Source organism: Labeo rohita, chromosome 8 (assembly GCF_022985175.1).
Source record: "Labeo rohita strain BAU-BD-2019 chromosome 8, IGBB_LRoh.1.0, whole genome shotgun sequence".
Classification (NCBI taxonomy): Eukaryota; Metazoa; Chordata; class Actinopteri; order Cypriniformes; family Cyprinidae; genus Labeo; species Labeo rohita.
The window spans coordinates 21,537,582-21,559,607 of NC_066876.1; the positions used below are offsets into that span (position 1 = coordinate 21,537,582).

General features: G+C 37.9%; 2 protein-coding genes across 6 annotated transcripts; both read right to left on the reverse strand.

Annotated features, from left to right (window-relative positions):
- Positions 1-1,343: 1,343 nt before the first annotated feature.
- On the reverse strand, positions 1,344-11,198 carry LOC127169836 (tumor necrosis factor receptor superfamily member 14-like). Of its 5 annotated transcripts, XM_051117484.1 has the most exons (8): positions 10,545-11,197; positions 5,124-5,502; positions 4,884-5,009; positions 4,510-4,665; positions 4,274-4,361; positions 4,014-4,198; positions 3,076-3,115; positions 1,344-2,554 (listed from the first exon to the last, which is right to left on the reverse strand). In XM_051117484.1, exons 2-7 carry the CDS (start codon positions 5,248-5,250, stop codon positions 3,093-3,095), a joined length of 705 nt encoding a protein of 234 aa, XP_050973441.1. In that variant the 5' UTR covers positions 5,251-5,502; positions 10,545-11,197; the 3' UTR covers positions 1,344-2,554; positions 3,076-3,092. The 5 variants fall into 5 exon arrangements, with proteins under 5 accessions (XP_050973441.1, XP_050973437.1, XP_050973439.1 ...); XM_051117480.1 differs by lacking the exon at positions 3,076-3,115 and having other exon boundaries at positions 10,545-11,198; XM_051117482.1 differs by lacking the exons at positions 3,076-3,115; positions 10,545-11,197 and adding an exon at positions 10,509-10,531.
- Positions 11,199-12,539: 1,341 nt separating this feature from the next.
- On the reverse strand, positions 12,540-14,262 carry LOC127169834 (uncharacterized). Its single transcript, XM_051117478.1, has one exon. It carries the CDS (start codon positions 13,845-13,847, stop codon positions 12,594-12,596), a length of 1,254 nt encoding a protein of 417 aa, XP_050973435.1. The 5' UTR covers positions 13,848-14,262; the 3' UTR covers positions 12,540-12,593.
- Between the last annotated feature and the right edge of the window lie 7,764 nt (positions 14,263-22,026).

Here is a 22,026-nt window from a genome sequence, read left to right on the forward strand (position 1 = left end):
CAGGCTACACAAGTCGTGCTGGTATCCACTGTGCAATGCCATAAAACACGATTACCTTTAAAAAGAATATGGGATATTAGAAGGTTCCTTTTTACAATAGAAATTTTTCTATAGAATTTTTTTTGGCCTGAGTCAAGACATTCTTGTAAACACTACTACTTAATGGACTAAAAACTAAAATGTTCTTTATTACTGCAAGCTATTCACTTACCAGGTGCACACATTGGGCAGCAATGTCCATTTATCTCATATTCAGCAGGGGCACAGACACAATAAGCTAATTCTATGCATAGAAAGGTAGTAGAAATAATGTATATAATAATCAACAAAAGCTGCATTTTCATGAAGATTTAAAATGGGTCAGCTCAGTGTGTCTGTGCAAAGAGCTGATAGTGGATTTAGCCTTTCTATTAGACTTCAGAAGCACTTCCGTGTGTTGAATTTGGCAGGTTCTGATCATTTTCTGATGGATTTCATTTTCTGTGGTGTTGAGAACAAAAAAAAAAAAAAAAAGTTTTGAATCAACTATTGAATATAGTTTAATATGTTTTTCATGTAAATGCATGCTGTTTAATGTCAGGGTTTCATTTAACATCAGATAAGTTAACATGAACTAGCCATTTACAATACTTCTACAGCATTTATTAATTTCAGTTAATTTCAATCTAAAATTGACCAATAAGTTTTTTAAATTAAAAGTTGTATCTGTTAACATAAGCTAATGCACTGTGAACTAAAATAAACATTTTTAACATTAACAAAAGTAAGTAGATTCAATCTATTGTTCATTGTTGGTTCATGTTAGTTAATGCATCATGTAATGTCAACAAATGAGACCTTATTGTAAAGAGTTACCAGTGATATTTTAGATGTTTATAACCTAGCACACATCATTTAATCAAATTTACCTCAGTAGTACAGTATAAAATGTAAGAAGGGAATAGGCAGATAAACTATATTCAACTAAAATAAATATCAATTCAACAGCAATTATTTTAAAAACTGTAAAACAATGATATTTTAAAAAGGCAACTGCTTTGACAAGAAATTTTTTTTTTTTTCTCAAGATTCCAAAAATATATATTTGGCATTACCCAATCAGATTGACAAGCAGTGAAATCATTAAATCCATTTACCAACAAAAGAAAAGCACTTACTTTATAGGAATGAGATGTTTCTCACAGCTGCAGACCAATCTTTTGAGAGGGGACCCAACATTAATGAATAAAGCATGTGACTTGCAAGGGACTGATTCTTTGATACAAAGTATCCCATTGTTAAGACATTATTATTATTTATTATTCAGTGTATGTAATAAAATGAGCTTGAGCTTAATCTCGTAATAGTTTAGCTGAAACACATTTTATTTTCCATAATGTGTTTAATTCATATAGCATTTTTTTACATTTTGTGTTTTTCAAAAAGCATTCAAACTGTTGGACATGACTTGACACTGGCACAGAACAGAACAGAAGGAGAAAGAAGTAATTGTTTCTGCTGGAGAAAAAGAAAAAAACTGTTGAACAATGACTGATTTGTATGTGAAGTCTTTTTTGTGTATCCGTAGCGTAGGCTAATTTTTTGTCCTTCTGGTCAGAATTGATTCAGTGTTCCCAGGATTCTGTATTCCCATGGAACATAATGAACACATGACAAAATGTCCTACTGTGTGTTCACTATGTAGCACAGGGGTCACCAGACCCGGTCCTGGAGGGCCAGTGTCCCTGCAGAGTTTAGCTCCAATCCTAATCAAACACACCTAAACCAGCTAATCAAGGTCTTACTAGGAAAAGTCTTACTGAGGAAAGTTGGAGGTAAACTCTGCAGGACACTGGCCCTCCAGGAACAAGTTTGGTTACCCCTGATTTAGCAGGTAGCAGACACAAATAGAGAAGGTTTTTTTCACCTTCAGCGCAAAGTGATGTGTTTTTTTTACAGAGAAAGCAAATTACTACTCTTAACTAAAACAAATCCATTAAGGTTTTTTTTAAAAATATTGAACCATAGTATGAAGTTAAATATGAGTCCTTTATCCATTATACTGTCTATTATAATGGATAAAGGAAAAGGTCATCTTGTTTGTTAATACTAGAATACTTATATTGGCTTTGAGAAGTTGACAAAAGTAGCATACCATAAAGATAACAAAAACACACAGATAGATAGTGCTCACTTGTCAAAAAAATGTTATCATATTATTTTAAGTAATCCTTCAAAAACATATAATTGTGCAAAATCAATAAAATACTGTATCATAACTGTATTTTGATAATGCAGTTGTAATATGTTAACTCATGTACTTGTTGACATTACATTCAGTATTCAGTTGAGGCTTAGCACACACAGTACTTCATTAGTAACTGATTATAGAAGATGGCAAAATCATTTAATGCTGTTTGACTTTTTGTTTAAATGTCTGTGGCTCAAACTGCTAAATTTCAGGCATGATAACTCCTTCAGGAAATGAGTAATACTAGAAACTGCAATCATTCGCAAATTGTCTTGACTTGTCCTTCTGTTTCAAATGATTCAGCAATTCTCCTGCAACCAACAACTAAAAAAAAAAAAAAAAGTAAAGCATTACTTCTCAGATTGCAGTAGCACAAAAAATGCTTTAATGCATTAATTTATCACAGTCAAACCACAGGAGACCAAAATATTATATAATTCACATAATTAAAATGTAATATTTTGTCTTTCAAGTTTCTCACCATGTATATAAGCTGAATAACTGGGTCTTGTATTATTTTTTTGTCTATATGTGCCACGCCCATGGACTCTCTGTGCGTGTTTTTCTCACCATGTGCTCCCTGTGGCCTAGTTTTCCCTCTAGTTGATTAATAATTTGTTTCAAACGTGTCTCGTTGTTTGCTCCTTGATTAGCTGTGTAGCTGTGTTGATTAGCTGCCCCTTGTTTCCTGACTGGTGTTAATCTTTGTCCCAATTGTCTCTGTTGTGCTACGTGTGTGTTCCTGCCTGCCTGCATTATCCCTTGGATGTTTATTAAAGACTGTTGTTCGTTATTTATCATCGTCTCCACAAGTTTAACAATATGATCTACTTTATTCTTTTTACCTTCTGAAGTGTCTTTTTCACATAAACCATTTCCTGTTTCCTTTTGAACAAAAACAAACACACATTTTTAAAACATAGTTAACAAACTAAAAAAAATAATAATGTACCTGTATCTCTGTATGAACAGAGGAGAAAGAAAAGTGTAAGTATTAATGTAGCTAACAACACAAACTACCGGTCAAACATTTGGATTAACTATGATTTTTTTTTTTTTTTTTTTAAATCCGTCTTATGCTCACCAATACTATTTTTATTTGCTCAAAAACACAGTAAAAAAATAATATACAGTAGACTATTATTAGAATTTGAAAGATCGTTATGCATATATTTTAATGTATTGTAAAGTATTATACATGTAATGGTAAAGCTGAATTTTAGCAGCCATTACTCCAGTCTTCAGTGTCACAAGATCCTTTAGAAATCATTCTACAGTATTTCTAATATATTAATAATGGTTCTTCTTATTATTGTGATGGTTGAAAACTGCATAATGTTTTTGCTGCATACTTTTAATTTATTTATTTTGAAAACCCTGATTTGGAGGTTTATTTCAGGTTTCATTGATGTACAGAAACTTCAGGGAATTGCCATTATTTGAAACAAATTTTTTTGGTAGTCTTTCCTTTTTTAATCTTACTTACCATCAACCTCAGAATGCTACTTCATCATGGTTTCCACAAAAATATTAAGCAGCACTTAATGTTATTAACACTGATAATAAGAAAAAATGTTTGAGCACCAATTCAGCATAAATCTGTGTAATCCTCTCTACAGCACTATCATTATTAAGTGTAACAATATACAGTGTATAAATGATTATTAAAGTGACCCAGTCTGAACTAATTGTTGAATTTTCATAGAAAACTCACTTATAAGGGGAAAAAACTATTAAAAAACCTACAGATTTCATACTACAAAAATAACTGAATAAAACCTACCTGAACTTTTGGATTGTTTCTTCTTCCAAATATGTTTAAATATGAAAACTACTCCAAATAATGCTAATGCTAAAGTCACTATAACACTAGGAGCAATGATTGCTACAGCAGTAGGGGAATTTCCACATTCAGAGTCAGATGAATGTGTTCCTGGATTTGTTTCAGCAAGTCCCAGGGCCTCACATCTGTAATAACATCCATGATCAGATTTGGTGAAAAATGAACAACAGCACACATAAACAACATAAGTGAGCACTTACTTTGTGTGTGGTAAACAGGATGAGAAAGATCCATTTGAATATGTGTCACCTGTACAGTCAGCACATATAGTATCTGTGGAGCCAGTACCTGCAGAGACAGCCAACACTGAAATTAAACTGTCACTGTTGTGTTTGTCTATTAACCTCTTCCTTCTATTACAATTCATGCAGCACAGATAACAATTAACAATGTTTCCCAACATTGTTATAATAGGGTTTTTTTTTAAATAATTTACCTGCTTGTTTGATATATTGTCCAGGGTTACATTCTGAATGTTGCACAGCTGAAGTGCAGCTGCTTTTCTTTTTATCAATGCAGTAGAATCTCTCTAGTGGTTTACAAACAGTATCTGATGACTGAGTGCATACTTTATTCACTCTTAAACCTTGGTCTAGGATGAAAAATATTATACATGGAGTTACTTGTCATTTAGTAGATAATTTTGCAGTTGCATTTGAAGCCACTTGCACTATAATTTTTTCAGGGACAGTTATGCAACTCCTCTATTTTGCAACTCTTCAGATCTTTAATCACTTGAATTAACAGGCATAATTTTTCATCATCAATTTTACATTTGCAGATGAACAGATATAAAGTGGAAACACTCACTTGCATCACATACAGTACAGGGAAAGCATTCCATGAAGCCATTTGGTTCGTCAATAAAAGTTAATGGAGGGCATGGAACACAAGTTGTGCTGGTATCATCTGTACAGTGCCAAAGAACACGGTTTCCTGAATAGACAGCACATAAAAATGGTTCTTGATTTTAACAATATTGAACAATATTTTTACCATTTTGAAATGCAAGTATTAAAAAAGCACTTTAGACTATTAGTGCAGTCTTACCAGGTGCACACATTGGGCAGCATTGCTTGTCTATCTTATATTCAGCACGAGCACACTGACAAGAACAAAGTTCATAGTTAAGAGGAACAATGAGTGTAATAAGAATAATAATCCTTAAAGTGAACATGGTCACAGTCTCGATATATTAATTAATGAAACATTACTGTGCTGTTTTCAGCACAATCCTCAGAAGCTTTACATGCTGTGACATTGGTTGATGTGTGCCTTAAAAGTAAACAGTACGGAGGGATTACTGAGAGATCTCATAGAAAACTGAGAGACAGGGTGACAGTAGTTCAAGATTCTTCAGGACTCAGTTCTTGTACAGATTGTGTTTCCACAAGCGTCTTGCAGACATACGCATTCTTTGGAAAATAAACTGAAACAGAAAAGGCATGAAAAAAAATCAGCTCATTGTAAACCACCTTGCTTATACACTATTGAAATAAATTAAATTAGTTTTAGTGGTAAAAGACTGTAAAATGCTACTGTAAAAACCTGCGAATTGTTTAATGGTGGAAAAACTATAATAGATCTAATGGGCATTTCATGCAATTGTACTGTAAAATACTGCTAAAATACTGCTAAGTTCTTGGGAATGAAAAAGAACAGGTCATCCTATAATACACTGAAAAAGCTTATGTTCTCAGAATTATCTGTTGCAGTCAACATTTTTTTTTTTTTTAAATTGAAATAATAGCTTCTTAGGATTTTATTCTAATTAATTAGGTACATTATAGAGCTTTATGTTACATTTTATGTTAAATTAATGGTTACTGCATTATTTTAGTGACGTGTGTAACCATGATGATGTTTTATATTTTTGTGACAGATTTTAGTAATATGGTATATTTACTGTATTTACTGTGTAGTATGTTTGTAAAATGCTCTAGTAACCTTGGTTCCCCAAGATAATGGGAACAAGTGTTGCGCATAACGCTTATGTGGAAACTCCTGTTTACTCTGAATGCTGCAGCCTGATTTGTCCACATTCGTGTAGCCACATAAACAAATTGCAATTCAGCCCACTACAATGGGGAGTAATGATAATAACTGATAATGACATTCAATGACTTGTGTGCAGCTTTATAGCTTAGCTATCTATGCAACGCCTGTTTCCGTAATCTCAGGGAATTTAGGTTATGTCAGTAACTGGAACGGTCCCCTTTGAAATGGTCTCTCCTATCCCACATACCGCTTAGGGGAATGTGTCCAATAGCACAGTTATATAACCAAGTTCAGAATGAAGCTGTTCTGTGAGCCCAGCCCCACACGTAATGAGGGCTCAAAAGAAGCCAGAAACCGTCCGAAAGGCAGGACTGTAAAGTGATAAGCCACCCCCCTCCGAATCTCAAGAACAGTCTATGATGAGGGGCTATCTGGATGTGAAAGTAAGCATCTTTCAGATCCACTGATAAAAAACAGTCCTCTAGGCAAATTTGCTTGAGGATCTGTTTCAAAGTTATCATCCTGAACAGTCATCTCACGGCGGTAAAAGTCTGACTTGCTGCTTGCCACGGAACATCTCTATGGCTCCTTTTCTAAACAGACTTGGCACTTCAGCCTGGAAAACATGAATTTTTGCCCTGTACCAGAGTTTAAAATTATAACTCTGCGAGCAAATTGGAGCAAGTAGCCTATTGTCTGTGGAACCCAGCATGACGCGCCCAGGATGGCTTTCCAAGCCTGGAGCTGGTCGGCAAGTGGTCCGAGTTTTTCAAGTGGCAGGTCATTGCACGGGGGCAAAGGACTGACATTCCAGTGTCACAATGGTAATTTGTTCAGGCACATGCTGAGTGGGAAGGATAGGTCCAGCATGAACAAAGCTTCCATCACCCAGAGTTAAACGGGGGATTGGAGAACAAGCATGAGACTTTTTTGAGGGAGGTCCAGCCTCAGTGGGACCTGACCCTCTCCTATTCCTCTCTGCATCAAGATCAGGATGGTTTCTGTGGCTCAATGTCACTCTGGGGCAGAGTCCCTAGTGCTCAGAAAAAGGGTAGCTTATAGCCGTCTAATGCTGGGTACACACTAAAAGATTTTTAAAATCTTATAAGATCTTCAATATGTGAGAGACCGCAAACATGAGGACAAAAAATCCTAGATTTAATCATTTTGCTCCTGTAGTGTGTAGTGTGCCACGATGTGACAGCAACAGATTTTCAACCAGTTACAGTTTAAATAATGTCATATATTTCAACAGGGCATCTTGCTTTATTAATATTTATTATGAATGCTTTAAATGACGAACTATAAAAACATATGGGCAGATCCCTTTAGCGAAACCGACGCTTTGAAGTGAATGTTCATCCTTTAATTTGATTCCGTCCTCATTACCTTTCCTTGCATCCTTTCCTTGTATCCTATGAGGGGTGGAGCTAAGACACAAGGAAAGGAAACGAGGATGCACAAATAAGAAGTGAGAAGCACCCCTAATGTGCATACTATCTACTCTATCTGCCCTAAACAGTATTGAAAATTACTACTATCACATAGAATTTAGGATGGATAGTATGCACATTGGGATGCAGGCATTGCAATGACTGTGCTTGTTATGTTTCCATTTTCTGTCAGCTCACTTTTTGATTGGATATCATTTTGTTTCATGTGATAATCTCCAGCTCGTACGCACGTTTGTCCTCAGGGTTCACCCTACACATCAGCATTTCTGATCATAAATATTCAACATTGAAGGATCTGACGATCCTCAAATGCAACTGTGTGTGTTTTGCCTCAGAGCAACCATACATTTGTGTTGTGTTTTGCTTTCTCTTTATATATTCTTCATTTATTCTTTATTCATTTAGAATCATTAATCATTTCATCATTTTATTATTCCATTTAATCACATAATAATTTATAATAATCATTATAATCATTTATATATTCATTTTATTGATTCATTAATTGATTAGTAATTCATATTATATTATAGTTGTTTTTTATATATATTTTTCCATTATTGTTTAGTCTTATGACTGTGTAGCTTCAAGGGCTGTTTGTCTTCATGAATAGGAGATACAAGGGAATGTTTATGGAAACTCAAGGTTTATGGGATGTTGTTGTGAACCAGTTTGGTATAACAATTCTTGTTGAATTAGTGTTCTCCAGACGAAGTCTGAGCATTGAGACATACGTAACTAAGACTATTCAATAAACTCTGCTCCTTTTTATCATCATCACTTCGTCTCCTGCTTCTGCTCTTTTCTGGCTTCCATCTGTCAACTTCATAACTGACAGAAACCTGCTGTTATTGTGGGTTAGAGTCCTGCATCTTTTGTTAGTGGGGTTGGGGTAACTACAGCTTGCTGACTAGTTGTTCTGTTACTGGAAAGACTGATATTTTCTGACGGGATCTGGTGTCCGGGGCTGGATCCTAATTGTCTGGCGTGTGGACCTGATCTAACAACATGTTGAATATTTACGATTCATGATCAGGGTGCCTCTGACGTTCTACTGAGCAGATTCAGTCACTTTTAACACAACTCACACCACAGGAAAATCTGCTAAGATAATCTTTAGAACCACCAAGATAATCGGGACATTACCTAGGATTGTTGGAAGGGGAGAAATCAGCCCAGAATCTGCCCGATTATCTTGAGGTGTGTACCCAGCATAAGGAAGCTATCAGAGTGCAAACTCTGATTTTCAGGCAGACTTCAGGCAGAGCTGAAGACAGCACGGGCTTCACAAGCTGCTGAGAGTCTTCTGGTGACATAATCCAGCTGCCAAGATGGAGCGCTTAGGCAGGAAGTGGCTCATAGCTTGCGATGACTCCTGTGCTGCTGTGAAGTGCTCTGCAAATCCAACTACAGCAGGGCTGTGGGACAGAGAAGGGAGTTGAGGATAGCAGCTTTGTCCACGTCCTTGATCTCTGTCACTTGACAGAACGCCAAGTAACGCCTTCCTTTTGTAATTTCATTTTGAACTTCTAGAAAAACAGCGCCGGTCTTTGGCGGGAGGTTCAGTGTGCCTATTTGAAGCATGCTGGGGTGCCCTGCATGAGCCACACTTGTGGCGCGGCATTTGCAACAATGCCGCAAAAATTTGCTCCTAGGAAATTTGCTCTTTGTGATTGCCGGATGGCCGCAGAGGAGAAGTGCTGAAGAGGAGCATCTTTCCTCTGCTGAAGCTCTTTTACTGTAAAAGCAGGCTTCTTTATTCATCTTCAGAGTTCAGTGAGGAGATGATCATGGCGCTGAAGGAGAAAATTCTGACGAAATGGCATTCAGAGCCAACTTATGTACGGAGTTGACACCGCCTGTTTTGGCAGGCTGAATTTGTTCATTAGCTAAAGGTACGTGAACAAATCAGGCTTCAATATTCAGAGCAACTTGAAATGTTGCTACCATATTTTACAGTAAAGTTCTGGCAACTGCTAATTTTACTGTAAATTTCATTTTTTTTTATGGTGTTTCTTCAACTAAGGACACATTTGGAAAAAATTTAGGAAAAAAGCACATGTTAACACTCTCACAGGTTTACTTATTTGTATACTAACAATGTCCAACAGTCAAACATCATAAGGTAATATAAAAGATTACTGACAGTGAACATGAAATAAATACATTAAGAAATAAATCATTAATAAATAGTGTCATGGCAGTGTTTTTACATCTATCATTATGTATTTTGGTGTAACTGAATGGAAGTTTCTCTCTGCAGATGATCAGGTTATAGAATGTGACAGCATCTGTCTGTGCAGAAATACACAGATGAGTTTAGACAGCGGGTCTCTTTCATTTGTTTAAGCAAAAGAAATAAAGTTTGTGATATAATGTCTAAAAAAAGGTGATTAAGAAAAAAAATGGTATAGCTTTACTGTTTTGGGGCATGTTTACGCATAAACCCAAGTAACATTTGAAAACTTGATAGATTTCATATACTTGTCACTTGCTTGCTTAGTGCAGATAAGGAGTATTCTTAACTAAGATGGGGCCTGTTAAAACCTTAAGTTCAGCAGCTGCCTTAAAATTTTAAGTTAAATCAACTTAAAACTATAAGCCATTTTAACTCACTACAATAAACTGAGTTAAAATGACTTTTTAACTTAACCTTTAAGGCATCTGCTAAACTTAGGTTTTTAAGTTGAAACCGGTGAAAACTTTTTACAGTGTATAGAATCAATAGATAATGGCAAAATAACTGTTACCTTACCTTTGAGTCCCTATTGCTGTATACATACAACTATATAAACTAACTTAAGTTTCACTTGTGGCTACCCTGATAAAGCAAAATAATTTCTTTTATTTGTCCTCTTTCATGAACAATTACTTTTTTCAGTGTAAATGCATTTAAATTTGTCATATTTCTCAATCTCTTAACCTTTAGCAAAACCTTTAACCTTCAAATCTAGCTTGGTCTCTCGCAAGAAGTGAATCATACTGCTCTGTGTTGCTAGGCATGTGATTGGTTGTTTACCACTGATGTCACACATTCATGGCATACGCTCCACAATCTCAGGATGTCACCTGAATTGACAAATAAAGTTCATGATCAGCATCATGGTACCAACAAAGCCGGACTGGAGTGGTTTGGTTTTGTCTAAACTAATCTCTAAACAAATCCTGTAAGTCTGATTTGTTCAACTACCATCATGGTACAGACCCCTGGTCAATGCTGGTCACACATGTTCTGAAGAAAGAAAAAAAAACTGAAAGGCGCAAATGTACATCTAATTATAAAGATAAAACTCATAGACATTTTAAACTACCTGTTGAGAGTGTAGTTGGATGATTGCGCTCCAGAAAATCAATAGTGAGGTGGCTTTGAATGTCACACCCCTGTGGACTGTTTTGTTGGTTTTGCCCTCTTGTGTCCTTATTTGGTCTTTCCTGTTCCATTGCTTGTTATGATGCCATTGTTTAATCACTTTCACCTGTCCTTGTCTCATTAGCCTTCTTATATAAGTTTGATTCAGTTCCTCATTTCTTGTCAGTTCTTAATGTTAGTTTTCATTGTGTTGGCGTGTGTTTTCCCTGCTGTTTCTGCTTGTTCCTGTTCCCTGTTTGGATTATATATATTAAAGCACATTTGCGTTATTTCCTTGTCCCTACGGCTCCCTTCCTGCACATGGCCCTGACAGAAGAACCGACCTAACCAAAAATGTTCTGGGCTGAGGATTTCCTCCTAAACATCCAGCAGGTGGAGAGGCCATTGGAGCAGTATGTGGAGGGATTTCTGAGCGTGTTACATCTGGTGAGTTGGAGCGACTCAATGATTAACGCATGTTTTCAGATGGGGCTAAAAGATGACCAGTTGTTTTGTTCCGTGTGTTTGGGACATGCAATTTTCTTACAGTTAGTCCACAAGTTCTGACGCGTATCTTTCTTATTGAACTCGTTTACTCACGACTCGGAAGTCCATGAATTCCTTATGTTTCTTTGTTTATTTTCAACATCAAACGTTCAACACTTCTTACAGTCTTCTTGTATAAATCCACTTGGTTTACAACAACTTATCTGCTGTATCTTGACGAACTGTTATTCCAGTTATGACTGTTTTAGATTACGGTCAAAAGCTTGTGTCCTCCAAAACTTGCGCATCTTAAAAACTTCTCCCGTGTGTCAATAATCATGCAACTACGCAATTACGGAATGAAATCACTAGACATGCGCAGTAAAAAACTAATATGAACTGAAAAATATACAGCATAATACAACACAAATTATGATAATCATAAATGAATGTTTAAATAATAAATTACGAAATATTTCCAGCCCCTAATTGACAGGCAAGGAGACTGACAATTACCTTTTTTTTTTTTTTTTTTTTTTTTTTACAACAACAGAGCCATGCAGTTTTACCATTCACATTAATCGTCACTTAAAACCTTTTAAATGTCCACTATTTGCTTTAAAGTGTCCATATCTTTGCGTACCAAAGAAACAGTAATAGATGATTATGACATAATTAACAGTCCATTTCACATATGAGGCACAATTTGTCGATGGGTCTTTCCAGAGTATTGGTCTTAGTTTTAACCAACACACGTCTCACAAGTCCTTTTTTATCAGGAAACACTTTCATGATTCGTCCGAAAACCATGAATTTCTTGGAGAAGACTCATCAATTATTAGAACTACATCTCCAATCGAAAGGTTTTTTTCTCACTTGAAACCATTTTTGACGCTCCTGAAGCAAGGGCAAATATTCACGCACCCACCGCTTCCAGAATAAGTCAGCAAGATACTGAATTTGCTTTCACTTGCGACATGCATAAATGTCCTCTTTTTTTGAAAAGTCCAGGAGGCAAGTTTGGTTGTCTTTTCATTAATAGCAGGTGGTTAGGTGTCAAGGGTTCCAGGTCTATGGGATCATCCGTAGCAGTGGTAAGGGGTCGGTCATTCATTATTGCTTCCACTTTCTGATCTTTCTGACTGATCTTATCTGCCTTTCCCATATTCCACCAAAATGAGACCCAGAAGGTGGGTTGAATATCCACTGTATCCCTTTTTGCATGAGAGTGCATTAAATTTTTGACTGATTCCACTGTTGGATAGCTTTACGCAGTTCAACCTCAGCACCTATGAAGTTAGTTCCATTGTCACTTCTCATGATTAACACCTGACCTCTCCTGCACACAAAGCGTCGAATGGCCTTCAAACAGGAGTCTGTGTCCAATGAATGTGCAACTTCAATATGCACAGCTCTAGTTGTTAAACAAGTAAACAATACACCATACCTTTTAACATTACTTCTACTTTGTCTGACATCAGAGGGTACAAAATAGTCTACTCCTATGTTTGTGAAGGGTGGATGATCTGGTGTTACTCTGTCATATGGTAGTTCAGACATCTTTTGTTCACCAGCCTTTGCTCTGATCTTTCTACATGTGACACAACTGGAAAGAAACTTTCTCACAAGGGAGTTAGCAGTTGTAATCCAGAATTTTTGCCGCAATTTTGAAAGCATATAATTCCTTCCGCAATGTCCAACTTTTTCATGAATGTCTCTTAAGATTAAAGTTGTGATATGTGAATCTTTAGGTATAATGACTGGGTGTTTTACATGCTCAGGCATTGCAGACCTACCAAGACGTCCTTCAACCCTTAGCACTCCATCCTGCAGTATTGGATCCAGTTTGGAAAGGCAACTGTTCCTTTTTACAGATGCATTACCTTTTTGCAACATGGAAATTTCTTCTTTGAATTTTTGGCTTTGAATGAACTTGATAACTTCGTTTTCTGCTCTTGTTAAGTCCTGAATTGTCAGAGACTTGTGGTTTTCCGCCATAGGGTCATCTACACATCTTTCAACTTTTTTTGTTTTTTGTTTAAGCATGTCCTTGACACAAAGAATCCAGGCAACAGATCTTTTCAACTTGTACCAATCAGAGTGATAATTAATCAGTTTGCTCACAGCATCTGTGCTCTCTGTAGCACTCACGAGATTCACTGAAGCTGAATGTTTAATCTCATTGTCATCCTCTTTTATCGACAGGTCATGAATGTTCTCAGGCCATCTACATTCTGGTTCTTTGAGAAAAGAGGGACCATGGATCCAGTTGATGTCTTTCACAAATTTTTCGCAAGAAACTCCCCTGGATGCAGAATCAGCTGGATTTTGTGAAGTACTGACATACCTCCACTGCTGCGGCTTGGTTGACTCTCTTATAATGGCAATTCTATTGGCAACAAAAGTTTTGAAACGAAGTTTTTCGTTGTCAATATATCTCAAAACTGTTGTACTGTCAGTCCAAAATATAGAGTCCAGTAACTCCATTTACAATTCACTTTTCAACATCTTGTCAGTGTTCACAGCCACTACTGCTGCAGTCAATTCCATACACGGAATAGTGGTTTGTTTCAGAGGTGCTACACGAGACTTCCCCATCATGAAAGCACAATGTGTGAGTCCATCAGCATTTACAAACTTGAGGTATGAGACAACTCCATATCCCATCTCACTTGCGTCTGAGAAGTGATGAAGTTGTGCTGTTGTTGTAACTCCAAAGTCAACTGGTTTTATGCATCTTGCAACACTGAACTCAGACAATTGATGCAACTCTTGTAACCAGGCTTTCCATCTTTTTTCAAACTGTTCAGGAATGTCGTCATCCCATGTGAGTTTTTCTTTGCACAACTGCTGCATTAAGATCTTGGCTGGCAGTATAACGGGTGCAAGGAAACCCAAGGGGTCGTAGATTGAACTTGTAATTGACAGGATTCCTCTTCTAGTTACAGGTTGTTCTTTCAAACTGACCTTAAAGGAGAGGTCCGGTGTGATATTGACCTAAAGTGTATTGAATCATGATACCGAGTGTGAACTAACCTTGCATATCTCATCTCGGCTTGTCCACTCCAGTCCGAAATCTGGGGTCAGTTAGCCGATGCTAACAACAGGTTGTCGATGAGAGTAAATGGGGCATCGGGCTAGCCATGTAAATAAATCACTGTTTTACACCATTTACGAGGCACAAAGTAGCTCCACACTTCATTGGTAGACTTCCAAGGGCCCTGGCATTTAAAACGAGACATTGAGAACTCAGAATAACCACCGGTAGTTTATTTACAAGAAGACTTATACAAACAGTACCTGCAAGAAAATGACGGGCCGCCGCCATCTTCAATGTAGTCACGATAAGTTGAGTGTCGAGCAGGAACGAAACTACAACCTGATAACTCAAATGTTTCATCCTCGTCTTCATAAAACTCAGTAGCTTCATCGTCCGACATCCTTGCAATTGCCAACTGTCTGCACTAACTCCAGTCCAAAACAAACGCGAGGACTCACGTGACTTATCAGGTTGTAGTTTCGTTCCTGCTCGACACTCAACTTATCGTGACTACATTGAAGATGGCGGCGGCCCGTCATTTTCTTGCAGGTACTGTTTGTATAAGTCTTCTTGTAAATAAACTACCGGTGGTTATTCTGAGTTCTCAATGTCTCGTTTTAAATGCCAGGGCCCTTGGAAGTCTACCAATGAAGTGTGGAGCTACTTTGTGCCTCGTAAATGGTGTAAAACAGTGATTTATTTACATGGCTAGCCCGATGCCCCATTTACTCTCATCGACAACCTGTTGTTAGCATCGGCTAACTGACCCCAGATTTCGGACTGGAGTGGACAAGCCGAGATGAGATATGCAAGGTTAGTTCACACTCGGTATCATGATTCAATACACTTTAGGTCAATATCACACCGGACCTCTCCTTTAAACTTGAACATGTCTGAATTGACGCACCACAGCACCCCTAGAGCTCTCTCGACAGGAAGGGCATCTGTACTCAAATCCAAGTCTCTCACGTCTTTGACTCTTTCACTCTCAGGAATAGAAGTCAGTAAGGCACGACTATTACTTGCCCACTTGGTGAGGTGAAACCCTCCACTTGCACAAAGGTTGGTGAGATTGTTATATAAGGCAACTGCTTGATCATGACTCGAAACTTCAAACAGTCATCTACATAAAAGTTCCTAAGTACTGTGTTGACTGCCTCAACAGATGCATTGCTGCGGTTTTCTTCTGCTGTTTTCCTAAGGGCAAAGTTAGCAACACTTGGAGATGATTTTGCACCAAACAGATGAACGACCATCTTGTACTCAACCAAGTTTTGATTTACATCTCCATTCGGCCACCAAAGGAAGCGCAGCAAATCTGTGTCTTTTTCTGGAACTCTCACCTGATAATACATGGCTTCCACATCTGCCATCATGGCAACTTCCTCTTGTCTGAAACGTGTAAGCACTCAAATGAGTGAATTTGTCATGTCTGGTCCTTGTAGGAGCTCGCTATTCAATGATACTCCCAGGTAGCTGGCAGCACAATCAAAAACCACTCTTAGCTTTTTCTTCTGAGGATGATATACCCCATGGTGAGGTATATACCACACTTGACCATCTTGTCAACTTAGGTGGGGTGTAGGGACCTTGACTGCATGACCTTTTTCGAACATGTCATTCATGAAGTTTGAATACTCGTCATGAAATGAGCGGTTTTTCTTGAATTTCTTTTTGAGATTTAGTGCGCGCTGCATGGCTGCACTTCGGTTGTTGGGCATCTGAATAACTGCTTTCTTCAATGGAAGGCCGATGTAGTAGTGATTGTCGGTAAACTGCAGAGAGTTAGACACAGAATCCAAAAATTGATAATCTTCTTGTGACAACTCGGCTTTATCATCACAATTCCGTTCAGGAAAATCGTGGTTGTACTGTTGTATCAGCATTTGTTCCACACTTTCAATGGAAATTCTGTTGACTGTAACACTTGCCTGCTTGTTGTCGTACATGCTCTCCTCGACAGGTTCTCGAAGAGGTCCATTCAGAATCCATCCAAGAACGGTCTTCACTGCATATGGCCCATTGTGCTTACTGTTATTTACCTGCCATGGTTCTAAAAGCTTGTACTCTTTGTTGCCTATAAGGATTTCAACTCCAGCATCAATCTGAGGCAATTTCACTTCACTGAGGTATGGCCACTTATCAACGTCGTGTTGTTGTGGAATGTTTTCCATTGAGACCGGGATGCTCTTTTGTGTAAACACTTTGGAAAGTTCAACAAAGGTGTTTTCTTCCAGACCACTAACCTCCAAGTCAGTGAGCACATAGCTTTCTACTTGTTTCTTCGAGTTCATGGTGCTTAACATCATGTCAACTTTTCTGCCTTGGACATTTAACCGCCTTGCTAATGACTCCGTACAGAAAGTGGCAGAACTGCCTGGGTCCATAAATGCATACACTTCCACTGTCTTGTCACTTTTCTTGGACTTTATTTTAACAGGTACTATGGCAAGAACACAATTGTCTCCAGCCCCAGTACAGGCACTTGTTTCATGATTCACTGTAGCAGGCAAGGTATTAACTGTTTCAGTTTCATCAACTTTTTCCATTACCTTTCCATGAGCTGTGTCTTGTGCGGTGATGTGTAGCATGCACGGATGTTTCCTTTGCTTAAGTGTCCTTTCACTAAACATCCAAAGCAAAATCCATTCTTTCTTAAAAAGTCCAATTTGTCTTTATATGCCTTAGCATTGAAATGGTAGCATTCATCTAAGGTATTCTGTTTTTTCACAGAATGCACAAGGTTTAGTGAAAGCACTGATAACTGATGCACCATTATTCTTTGCTGTAATCAAGTCTTTGTGATTTTCACCCACCTGTTTCACACCAGTTACAAAGCTGCTACCTCTTTTTCCTTCTTTCTTCAACTTGGATCCTTGAAGAGATTTGTTAGAGTGTTTCTTATCACTGGCCAAAACATCCAGGTCTCCAAAGAGTGGGTTTGATATTACTTTTGCTTGTCGGTCAACAAATTCCACCAACTGTATGAACTTGGCTCTTTTCCGACTGTGCTCCTCGTACTCGTAGGCGTGGGCCCTCCATCTTTCACGTAATTTGTAGGGCAGTTTTGAGATAATAATCCTCATGTTAGTAGGATTATCTAACTCATCCATGTATTCAATGTCTTCCATAACATTGCGGCAAGTTACCAAGAACAAGGAGAAAGTGCTTAAAGACTTTCCATCCTCTGACTTTATTTCAGGCCATTTGAAGGCCTTTTGCATCAAAGCTGTTGCAATTTTTAGCTCATTTCCAAACCTTTCATGTAACAGTTTCATTGCTTCTGCATAACCACGATGATCTGGCATATGCTGGCAGCTCTTCACAAGATCTCTAGGCTCTCCTCTAGTATACTGCTCAAGAAAGTATAACTTATCAGTATTACTAGCAGCTCTGGATTCAACAGCATGTTCAAACGCTTTCATAAAAGACCTGAACTCAAGAGGGTCTCCATGAAACAAAGGAACATCACGCTGAGGTAAAGAAGACTGCCTTTGACTCTTCGCAAGCATTTCTGTGATATCTGTCTGACGTTGCATCACTCTCTGAAGCTCTACTGTATCAATATTACGGCATGAAGACTCATTGTCTTGAGTAGACCGTTCCTTTAAAGTACTTGTCTTCTTAGGTCTGACACTTAAGGGCACACTTGACTGGACTGCCTCACGACGTGATGACATTTTGCCATATTTTGATGACACACTGTACTCATCTTGTTCATAAAGCTCCAATTTGGGAACCGATTTGGTGACCACACTCTGACTTGCATAATGTTGTCGTTCTTCACAATCCTGATACACTTTTATTTTAGCATCGGACATTGCAAGAGCTGTTTCAATTTCCAGCTTTTCCATTTCAGCCTTTAACTGTGCTTCCTTCATTTCTAATGCCTGCCGTTCTTTTACGGCTGCTGCTTTAGCCAACAAAGCTGCTCTGTTAGCTTCTTCCTTAAGACGAGCTGAGGATGCTGTAGACGTTGAGGACCTTTTGGATACAGACGTCACTCCACTTCCAGACTTATTAGAAGCGAGTGTCTTAGATGCCACCATTGACACACTGTCCATTGGTGATACTTCTTTGTCACATATTTGAGACATCTTAATGCTGTTCTTAGTTTCCTCAATCCAGAACTCCACTTTTTCCATGAATTTTTTTGCAACACAGCAATTTAGGCTGATACCAGAAATCCTGATCAGGTTCGTGCTCTTCCTCTTTTAAGTACAACAACACTGCAGCATTGCTTTCAACAAATTCTTCAAACAGCCTTTTGTAGTTCTTACAATACTATGTTTCAACATCATTCAAATTGCAAGCATTTTCCATAAGCAATTCAATTCAGTTGGATTTCGCAGTTAATTGCCTCAACTTGCCTCTTCTGGCGTTTATCGTGTTGTGAAGCTTCTCTTCCAAACCCTTGTCGGTGAGCGCCCTCACACGCTCAGACTCGGTAATAGCAGCGTCGTCATCGTCGTCTGCCATAGTGAAGTTCAAAGCCCCACTCTATAGCGTTATTTTTTAGTCAAAAGTTATGAGCGTGTAAGATATGCTCACGAGCACATTATGTTATTTCACACGCGCAAAAATGAACCTTCAGCTGGCATGATAAAAGTACTCGCGCACAAATTCAACAACCGAGAGGTGTACAGGCAGCTGCGCGCGAGCGCGTGGCATACTCTCATAGGTTAACTCTGCTTGTACAGTGGAATCCTGCTCGCGCGCAGCGGGCTTCTGCTCGCGGAGTGCTGTTTTGCTCGCGCAGTGGATTTCTCCTCGCTCAGCTGATTTCTGCTCCCTCGAGTCTAGATGACTTTTGACAATTTGGGGGCGGAAACCAAGGAGGGCACTGACTCTCTTATGATTGGTCACTTTCATCGTAATCACACCCACAGGGACATCCTTGTACCTTGATTGACAGCTGTCATTACAGGAAGCACGGAGTCAAAGTATCTGACGGAGTTCAGTCATTCAGTTAACACTGCACAGTGGACGGAATGGCGGCGACACCTGAAGATGTAGGCGTAAGTGATATTGATATATGATGGCGGCTGTGTGTTTGACAATGTAGCAATTTAATCTGAAATTTGTTTTGAACATGTAAGTAGCTGACATAAGCTAATCAACCTTAACTAGCAAGTTTTAGGCTAGCAAACTCAGCAGGGGCTAACGTTAGGTGTCTCTCAGCAAACTAGCGTTTTAGTCAGTGCTGCATGTGTAAAACAAAACGTAAAGTATGGCCAGTGGTTCCCAAACTTTTCATGGCAAGTGTTTTAGTTGAACTAGTGACCATGTACAGTACCAGTCAAAAGTTTGGAAACATTACTATTTTTAATGTTTTTGAAAGAAGTCTCTTATGCTCATCAAGCCTGCAGTTAAAAAAAAACAAACAAAAAAACAGTAATATTATGAAATATTATTACAATTTAAAATAATGGTTCTCTTTTTTAATATATTTTAAAATGTAATTTATTTTTGTGATGCAAAGCTGAATTTTCATCAGCAAGTACTCCAGTCTTTGGTGTCTTATGATCCTTCAGAAATCATCCTAATATGCTGATTTGATACTCAGTTATTATCAATGATGGAAACAGTTGTGCTGTTTAATATATTTTTTTGGAATACTTTTTTCAGGATTCATTGATGAGTAAAACGTTAACAGCATTTATTCATAAAAACAGCATTTATTCAAAATAAAAACATTTCTAACAATATACAACGTTACCATCACCTTTTATCAATTTAACGCATCCTTGTTGAATTAAAGTACTAATTTCTTAAAAAAAAATAGTTATTGTTCCCAAACTTTTGAACGGTAGTGTATATTGTTACAAAAGATTTCTATTCTAAATAAATACAGTTCTTTTTAACTTTTTATTCATCAAATAATCCTGAAAAAAGTATCTCAGGTTATAAAAAAAATATTAAGCAGCACAACTGTTTCCAACATTGATCATAAATCAGATGAGCATAAGAGACTTCTTTCAAAAACATTAAAAATAGTAATGTTTCCAAACTTTTGACTGGTACTGTACATGGTCACTAGTTCAACTAAAACACTTGCCATGAAAAGTTTGGGAACCACTGGCCATACTTTACGTTTTGTTTTACACATGCAGCACTGACTAAAACGCTAGTTTGCTGAGAGACACCTAACGTTAGCCCCTGCTGAGTTTGCTAGCCTAAAACTTGCTAGTTAAGGTTGATTAGCTTATGTCAGCTACTTACATGTTCAAAACAAATTTCAGATTAAATTGCTACATTGTCAAACACACAGCCGCCATCATATATCAATATCACTTACGCCTACATCTTCAGGTGTCGCCGCCATTCCGTCCACTGTGCAGTGTTAACTGAATGACTGAACTCCGTCAGATACTTTGACTCCGTGCTTCCTGTAATGACAGCTGTCAATCAAGGTACAAGGATGTCCCTGTGGGTGTGATTACGATGAAAGTGACCAATCATAAGAGAGTCAGTGCCCTCCTTGGTTTCCGCCCCCAAATTGTCAAAAGTCATCTAGACTCGAGGGAGCAGAAATCAGCTGAGCGAGGAGAAATCCACTGCGCGAGCAAAACAGCACTCCGCGAGCAGAAGCCCGCTGCGCGCGAGCAGGATTCCACTGTACAAGTACTTTTATCATGCCAGCTGAAGGTTCATTTTTGCGCGTGTGAAATAACATAATGTGCTCGTGAGCATGTCTTACACGCTCATAACTTTTGACTAAAAAATAACGCCATACCCCAAAGCGAGCAAATCCTCTTACGATTTCAATTACTTATCAAAACTTACTGCAAGCGATTAAAGACGACCAATCTTCCTTCATTCATCAACATGCGCGAAACTGCACGAAAAACCGTCTGTCAGCACCCAGCGCATTCTTCTGAGATCGCACGCGCGTGCTTCCGTCTACATTCACGTGCAGGGAAAATGCACTCGAGTCATTTATCTTCGCTTGAACGACGGAGAAAGCTTTTGACTTTACATGTTTGGGACATGCAATTTTCTTACAGTTAGTCCACAAGTTCTGACGCGTATCTTTCTTATTGAACTCGTTTACTCACGACTGGGAAGTCCATGAATTCCTTATGTTTCTTCGTTTATTTTCAACATCAAACTTTCAACACTTCTCACAGTCTTCTTGTATAAATCCACTTGGTTTACAAAAACTTATTTGCTGTATCTTTACGAACCGTTATTCCAGTTATGATTGTTTTAGATTACGGTCAAAAGCTTGTATCCTCCAAAAACTTGCGCATCTTAAAACTTCTCCCGTGTGTGTCAATAATCACGCAACTACGCAATTACGGAATGACATCACAAGACATGCGCAGTAAAAAACTAATATGAACTGAAAAATATACAGCATAATACAACACAAATTATGATAATCATAAATGAATGTTTAAATAATAAATTACGAAATATGGCTCTTACAATTATTAACATATAAAATAAATAATAATGGCCCAAGGATCGATCCCTGTGGTACGAACATATTTATTTATAGAAGTGAGCACCTCTATATACACTGAGATCTATCCGATAAGTAATTAACAAACCATCCAACATCATTTACTGATAAACCTACACTAATAGCCTCTGTTTCAGAATTTCATGATCTACAGAATC

Excerpts from the sequence above, each read along its gene's own strand:
- LOC127169836 (XM_051117480.1), bottom strand. The coding sequence starts at position 5,250 with ATGTTCACTTTAAGGATTATTATTCTTATTACACTCATTGTTCCTCTT. Across the intron at positions 4,666-4,883 it reads CTGTACTGTATGTGATGCAA|ACCAAGGTTTAAGAGTGAAT; the intron begins GTGAGTGTTTCC and ends TTTTCATCCTAG. Across the intron at positions 4,362-4,509 it reads ACAATATATCAAACAAGCAG|GTACTGGCTCCACAGATACT; the intron begins GTAAATTATTTA and ends CTGTCTCTGCAG.
- LOC127169834 (XM_051117478.1), bottom strand. The coding sequence starts at position 13,847 with ATGGAGTTACTGGACTCTATATTTTGGACTGACAGTACAACAGTTTTG.